The sequence below is a fragment of the Meleagris gallopavo genome, chromosome 2 (assembly GCF_000146605.3).
Source record: "Meleagris gallopavo isolate NT-WF06-2002-E0010 breed Aviagen turkey brand Nicholas breeding stock chromosome 2, Turkey_5.1, whole genome shotgun sequence".
In the NCBI taxonomy this organism is placed as follows: Eukaryota; Metazoa; Chordata; class Aves; order Galliformes; family Phasianidae; genus Meleagris; species Meleagris gallopavo.
Window position 1 is genome coordinate 103957251 of NC_015012.2, and position 7662 is coordinate 103964912.

General features: G+C 50.9%; 1 protein-coding gene across 1 annotated transcript in view; it reads left to right on the forward strand.

Moving 5' to 3' along the window:
* The window catches only part of SCARA5 (scavenger receptor class A member 5), a 19656-nt gene that overhangs the window by 3959 nt on the left and 8035 nt on the right, over nt 1-7662 (forward strand). The window contains exons 4-5 of the mRNA XM_010708135.2: nt 3015-3689; nt 4576-4712. Of these exons, the coding sequence (XP_010706437.1) occupies nt 3015-3689; nt 4576-4712 (812 nt within the window). The remainder of the gene's footprint in view (nt 1-3014; nt 3690-4575; nt 4713-7662) is intronic.

Consider the following 7662-nt stretch of genomic DNA (forward strand, 5'->3'; position numbering starts at 1 on the left):
AAAAAAGGCAGGGAAAAAAAAAAACAAGAGGCACGGTGCTTTAAATGCAGCCTGCTTTTAATATCCTCTTTTGCAAGAGTTTGTTGTAGTGGTTTTCTGGCTGCACCCCTGGGATGCACACTCCCTCCTGCTTGGCTCCTCCAGGCATCGGCAGAAAGGCGATGTGGAAGGGAGAGATCAGCGGGGCTGCCAAGGGGGAATGGATTGCAGGGTGGGATCAGCCCGCAGGCACGCGCTGGGGCTGAGGGCACGTGGTTGGGGAACACAAAGCTCGGGGTTATGGGGTTGAAAACACAGCTGAGCCCTCCTCGTGCCTTAAAAGAGCACGGAGCCTGAGCTGGTTGCACTCTGATGGACTCTGCTCTCAGCTTTTTTGCTGGTTGAATCCCAGCACTGCAGCTGGCTTCTGCATGCACTGAAGTGCCTTGGTGTGGGCATCCAACCGTGCTGGTGGATGAAGCTGCACCCCACTGCCACGCGTGCACATTTTGGCACCTCATAATGGGAAGACAAATGCAACCGCCTCAAAAATCCCCTTCTTCCACCTTCTTTCCCCCACTTCAATTGCTGAGCACGATGCCGTGGAGCATCCTTTTGGTTCCTGGGGTCAGCTGTGCTGGCTGTGCTCCCTCTCAGCTCCTCATGCACCCGCTCCACATTGCACCTTTCTGTGTGCTTGCACGTGTGCATGGCGTGGGAGTGCAAGCACCGTGCAGCTTGCAGCTGGAGCAGTGCTTGGGGAAAGACTTTCAATTCCACGAGAAAGAGCAGGACATAGCAGCACATGGGTGCTCCCAGGGCAGGATCTGGGGTTGGGGAGCCGAGCCAGGAGATGCTGGGGACAGCAGCCAGAAGGACGATGTGTCCCAACAACACAATAGCGGGGAGGGAGCAGTTGCTTGCCGAGCCCTTTGGGGACCATGAGCTCAGCCCCAGCGCTGCCAGGCCTCGTGCTGGAGCTGGCAGCAGGGTGGTATTTGGGGTGGCCTTGCCAGGTGCTGTGTGCAGATGGGTGTGCATTGGCACTGTGTGCACTGGTAGTGTCACACGTGTGGGTCGTGTATACACTGTGTGCATGCAGCTGTGCTCTATAAATGAGTGTGTTTGTGTGCACGCGTGCATTAGTGTATCTGTGTGTGCATGTGTACAAGCTGTGTGTGTGCATTTGTGTGCGTGCTGCAGGCTCCTGGCAGCGCTAATAAACACCCGCCAGTTCCCAGGTCCAGCCTTCAAGCAAACAAAAGCAAACAAGGAGGGGAGGCTGTGGGACCAACACACCCATGTTGTGCTCCTCTGGCTCAGCCCAGTGCCTGCAGCTTTGTCTGATGAGTGGTGTCACATTCATCCTCATTACTCACAGCCATTCCCCTCCCTTCTGATGGGTCAGGATGAGGACTTGCACTGTGTTATCAGGCTCAATATTTCATGCCTTTTCTCGGGACAAAGGCTTCTCTTTCCCATCTGCTTCTCAACAGCAGGGGAGGAGCAGCAGCAATGGGACCATACTGGCAGCAGTGGCTGATGGCACTGGGGTTGTGGGAGCACAGGGCTGCTGGCACGGGGCTGTGTGCGTGGAGAGGTGGGATGGGAACTGCACACAGTACACAAGGGACACGTTGTCTCCAGGTGTCTGTGGGCTCCAGGGCTTCTCATTGCTTCCCTCATTGCTGGAGGGAGAGGTGGGGCCTGAGGGCAGATGGATGTCCCAACTGGATGGCTTCCTTCCCTCCATCCCTATCTCCATCTCTTCATCCTTCCTTCCATCCCTTTCTCTCTCCCTCCATTATTCTCTCCATTCTCTCTATCTTTCCCTCCATTTCTTTCTCTTCCTCCATCTTTCTATCCCTTCACCCTTCCATCCTTCCCTCCATCTCTGCCTTCTTCCTTCCAGCTCTTTCTCCATTCATCTTTCCCTCCGTCTCTCTATGCTTAACCTCCAATTCTCCATCTCTCCTGCCACCTCTCTTTCCCTCCAACTCCTTCCTTCCATCCCCTTCTCTCTCCCTTCATTCTTCCCTCCATCTTAATCCTTTCCTCCATTTCTTCGTCTCTCCTTCCATCTCTCTATCCTTCCATCCTTCCCTCCATCCCTTTCTCTCTGCCTCCCTCCATCCCTCCGTCCTTCCTTCTATCCCTCCATTCCTCCCTCCCTCCCTCTCTCCTCCTCCACAAGGACCACAGAGCCAACCCACTGGGCTGCATCACAGAGCAGAGCTTTGTGTTCCAGCCAGGGGAGAAACCTGGTTGTTAAATTAAAATTAAAACCTCTGCAGGGGCAGAAGCAATTTGGAGATTTGTGTCTGGGGAGGGATCTGTGTGTGCAAAGGGAAGCGGACACTTTTAGCAGCCAGTTGGCTGCAGGGAAAGGCACAGAATGAAACTGCTCAGCCTGGAGCAGGGAGGCTCAGAGGGATCCCACCAAGGCCATAAATCCCTACAGGAGGTGCAAGGGGAAAGGGCTGGGCTCTGCTCAGGGGCACTGGGTGTAGCCTGGAGCCCAGGAGCTCCTCTCTGCCCATCAGCAGCACTGGTGTGCAGGCAGATGCCAGAGCCCTGGTACAGGGAGTAGAGAGCTGAGGGGACTTCTGCTTGGGCATCTCCCACAGCCCCTGGCTATGGTGCTGGGCACCCTGCTCTGGGCAGCCCTGCAGTGGTGTGGGGGGTGACCAGAAGGATCCAGGGGTGCCTCCAGCCCCAAATACCCTGGAGTTCTGAGGTTCTCTGATGATAAGTGGATGGATGGATGGGTTGATGGGTGGATGAGTGGATGAGTGGTGGATTGTTGGATGGGTGGATGGATGGGTGGATGGCTAGATGGATGAATGGATGGGTGAATGGATGGATAGATGTGTGGATGGACAAATGGGTGGATGAGTGGATGGATGGATGGGTGGATAGATGGATCAGTGGAGCATCTCAGAATGGGAGATGCCCAAATGCTATGTGCACACCTCTGCCAAGCCCCATCTCTTTGGGGTGCTTCCTGATGCCCCTTTCCCTTCTCTCCCTCGCAGTCTCCAGGCCGCAGACTTCCCCTGAGGACCTGAAGGCGTTGATGGGGAACGTGAACCGCCTCAATGAGAGTTTCCGGGACATGCAACTGAAGCTGCTGCACCTCCCTCTGAAAGGGGATGTGATGGATCACATCTGGAGGCTCCAGGACCTTCTCCAGAACCACTCGGACTCCTTGTTCCTCATGACGGGCTCGCTGCAGAAGCTGGAAGGCCTCCTGTGGAGCCTGCAGACCCAGGCTGGCCAAACCGATAGGGCCGTGGCCAACCTGTGGGACAGCCTGGCCCTGCAGGGCGATGCAGCCCAGCAGGAGCTCTACAAGCTCTCAGTGGAAGGCAACAACAGCCGGCTGCTGCTGCAACACCATGAGCACCTCTTGAGCCACTTGGGCAGCAGGCTGGAGGGCCTGAGCGAGCAGGTGACAGCCGTCAGCGGAGCCGCCGATGCCATGAACAGGACCTTCTCCTACGATGTCAACGTCCACCACAGCCGCATCCAGGACCTGCAGGTACTGATCAGCAATGCCACCGAGGACGCCCGGCGGATGCGGCTCATCCACATCGCCATGGAGGAGCAGCTGAAGCACGAGCTGGCCATCCTCGGCAACGTGACGGAGGACCTGCGTCTCAAGGACTGGGAGCACTCCATCGCACTGAAGAACATCTCCGTCATACGGGGTAGGTCGAGGTCCTTTTGTAAGCAGCATCCTGGTTGATGCTGAGAATCATAGAACGGTTTGAGTTGCAAGGGACTTTTAAAGGCCGTGTGGTCCAACTCCCCAGCAATGGGGATGTCCTTGGTGCTTTGGGTGGCCCTGGTGGCATGGGGATTTCCTTTGGGGACATCTAGGAACGCTCGCATGCACCAAATCCATCACAGAACCACAAAATCGTAGGGGTTGGAAAGGACATCTGGAGAACATCTAGTCCAACTCTAGGTCTGTGTGGTGTTCAGGTGTCTCCATCACTTTGGACGCTCTATCAGTGTCCCTCCAAGTTCTCTCTGGTCCACATTAGGGAGCTCCTGGGATTTTCTCACTGGTTAAACCTCTGCCAGGTCCCTCCTGACCTGGCTGAGTGCAGCAGGCAGAGGGCTTTGTGTGCTGCTGCAGTGGTCAAGCAGAAGATTTCCTACCAGGTACCTTCACTCATCACCCATCATATCACTTGCTTAACCACATATCTTTATCAGATATCTTTATTATGTATACCGCATATAAGATGTTGGAGGATACTTTTCACTCACAGAGTGGTGAGGCCCTGGCACTGCTGCCCAGAGAAGTTGTGGGCGCCCCATTCCTGGAGGTGCCCAGGGTCATGGATGGGGTCTGGTCAGCCTGATGTAGTGCCTGATTCAATGGTTGGCAACCAACTCAATGATCTCTGAGGTCCCTTCCAACCCAAGACATTCTATGATTCTATGATCTTCTTCTTTGCAGGTTTCCCTTCCTACGTTCTCATCTCTACCTGCAGCCCATACCAAATAACCAACCCATCCTCTCTTGACCACTGCACCTAGTTTTGCGGAAATCCTTTTTTGACAGTAATGATATTATTGTCTTAGGCGACGACATACGCACACCCAGCACAGAGGTGCTCCTCTTGCTGCTCCTCAGTCACGTCATGGACAGATGGATTTTCATTGGCAGAAACATAAGGAGGTTCAGTGGGATCCGATTCATACCAGCCCCCAATTCCGATGTCCTCAGTCCATGATGAGCATTTTCCCGGTGCTTCTTGCCAAAATACCAGATGGATAGTGCAGGGGCTGCCAAGGCACTGGATCTGCCCAGCTGTTAGCTGAGCCAGGAGGGAACAAATGTGGCTTTGCAACACCTGGAGCTGCAGCAGATTCAGCCACCTAGCAGCAGAATCATGGAACCATAGAATCATAGAATGATTAGGCTGGAAGGAACCTTAAAGATCTTAGAAACACAGAATGAATTGGGTTGGATCATAGAGTCATGGAATGATTGGGTTGGAAGTGTCATTAGAGATCATAGAGCCATGGAATGGTTGGGTTGGAAAGGTCTTTAAAGGTCAAGAGACCTAGAATCATAGAATCATAAAATGGTTGGGATGGAAGGGATATTAAAAATCATCTAGTCCCAACCTGCTGTGAGCAGAATGCCACCCACTAGATCAGGTTGTCCTCTAGGTTATGGTGTGGTGGCTGATGGACCACTGGACTCATTGTGGTGGGAACAGCTTTGAAGGATGAGTAAACCTTGGAGCCAGCAAACAGATTTGCTGTCTCCAGGACTGTGTCTGACCTCTGGTGTTAGGGAAAGGGAATGTGGGACAAGTGCAGCACGTCCTGTCCCTACCTGTGTTCTCCAGTCCCCAGTCTTATGAAGCAGGCATGGTTCATAGTCACCCATGGACATCTTCCATGAAACCTCTTCATGGAGGATTCTATCTTCACCTGTCTATGCCCTTGGCCTCCCTGATGTTCCATGGAAAGCTTTCTGGGATGGAGGAAGGGGGGAAGGGGATGGGATGGGATGGGATGGGATGGGATGGGATAGGATAGGATGGGATGGGATGGGATGGGATGGGATGGGATGGGATGGGATGGGATGGGATGGGATGGGATGGGATGGGATGGGATGGGATGGGATGGGATGGGATGGGATGGGATGGGATGGGGCAAGCATGTTCCTTGACAGATCTCTTCCTTGTCTTCCTCCAGGGTTATCAATCCATTTTCAGGCTATGTCTCTTCACAAAGAGCCCAGTTGAGCATCTACCCACTGGTCCTCACTGGTAACACAAGAATCCTTTTGTTTTCAGGTGCACTGACAGAACGCTGAGGTTTCAGCAACATCCTGTCCCTACGGGTTTTGAGAAAATAAGGGACAAAGTAGAGAATAGTGACCTTCTTAGCTTCTCCACCAAAGGAGTGACTACAAGAGCTGGGCTGCTGTTTGGCAGCAGAAAACCCACACGGATGAGTCCCTCCTTGGTCCTCATTGCTTCTGCTCCATAGGGACTCGCTCAGGTGCTAACTGAATTCTCTCGTCTGTCTCTTTATAGAGCTAGCACTCTGCTGTAACAGGGATAATTATCTATTCTGCCTGAAATAGGATGCTTACGAGAGCCTCGCTTGAAATAAAGATTATAAAAATGTAATGTCTAGCAATTGTAATATTATCCTCAGAGTAAGAATGAGAGACAAACAGATACATAGGTAAGCAGACAGATAGATTTCTTAATTGAACTCCCTGCTTGGCTGTATTTCCTTTAGGCAAGTACCACAGATGAGTAACAATAAAGGACTGCAAGGAAGAACATGTAGGGTTTTTTAACAAATTTGATTTATCTTAGGAAAGCTTTTACATTTCATCAGTCTGTACTGAAAATCCCTAAATAATTCAAAGCATTCAAATGGTCTAATGTTAACAGAATAGCACTGCTCACAGGTGCTTAAAAGCAGAAAACAAGGTAACCATTTTCTCTTTTAAAATACTAATAATATTTCACTTCCCTGCTCCAGAGTATTTAATATCATATATAAATCAATAGCTACCCCACTATCTATCAACAAATAAAAAATTACATTTGTACCCATCCCCAGATGCTCAGAAAACATTTATTCCAGTCATTTAATCACAAAGCTGTTATTGCAGAGGAAGTTCAAGCAGACGTGAATACATAGAGCCGAAAATAGAGAGCTGTGCTGAGGACTTCGCTGCAATAGCAGTCTCTTCCAAAGCAAGCTGCTTCCCACTTTCCCAGGAGATGTAGTAGGTATCTCTTCACTTCTCAAAACAATAACTGGTATGGTAAAGCTCAGTCAAGCAAAGCAAAACTTCACTCACTTTGCTTTTCACAGTCAACATCCAAATGCAACAGGGAACCCTTGTTGGTCTGATCAGGAAATCTCTCTCTCTCCCTCAAAGGACCTGGAGTCCCCAAATGTCTTCACGCTGGGGCCTCCATCATAAAAGGAATTGCATAACAAGACCCATCTGCCTCTGTAGAAAAATGTGCTTGTCTTGGATGAACACTCTTCTTTTGTGCTTTTCTGAATGGACCTACATATGGGAAAAGTGAAAATACCCCTCTTCACCCCATAGAAGCCTTATTTTACTGATAGCAGGAGCACTTCTCTCCCCAGTTTCTCACTGTCCTTTCGATGCCACCTGCCTGCTACTTGGAGATTGGATACTTACGCATGAATGTGTTGCATGTGCGTGTGTGAATATACATACAGACACCACATAAGATTCAGAGGAAGAGTCCAGAATTTACATGAGAGGAGTAGCTTCTTATTCACTGGCATTTACACTGTCTTCCTTCTGCACATCTGTGAAAGCCTGGGAGCAGAGATGACTGAATTAGGCTACACCTAAGTAAAAACACTTAACAAATATTAAGTAAATGGATCTCCTTCCCATCTCAATGAGATCTATCCTTTTTGTCTGCAAGAAGGCTGGATGCCCAGATGACTTGCCAGAGTTCAGAAAGCAGAGTGGTGATACGTTCTCCCAACTCCCCATCCCATGCAAACCTGTTCTTCCTTCCAGACGGGCTGAGTATGTTTACCAAGTCTCTACCTTTGTTTTTTCTCACCTTCCATTCCCACAGGGAGCCCTCAAGCATGTATTTATTTGCACTTTGAACCTGTGCTTGCTTGCACAGAGATGCT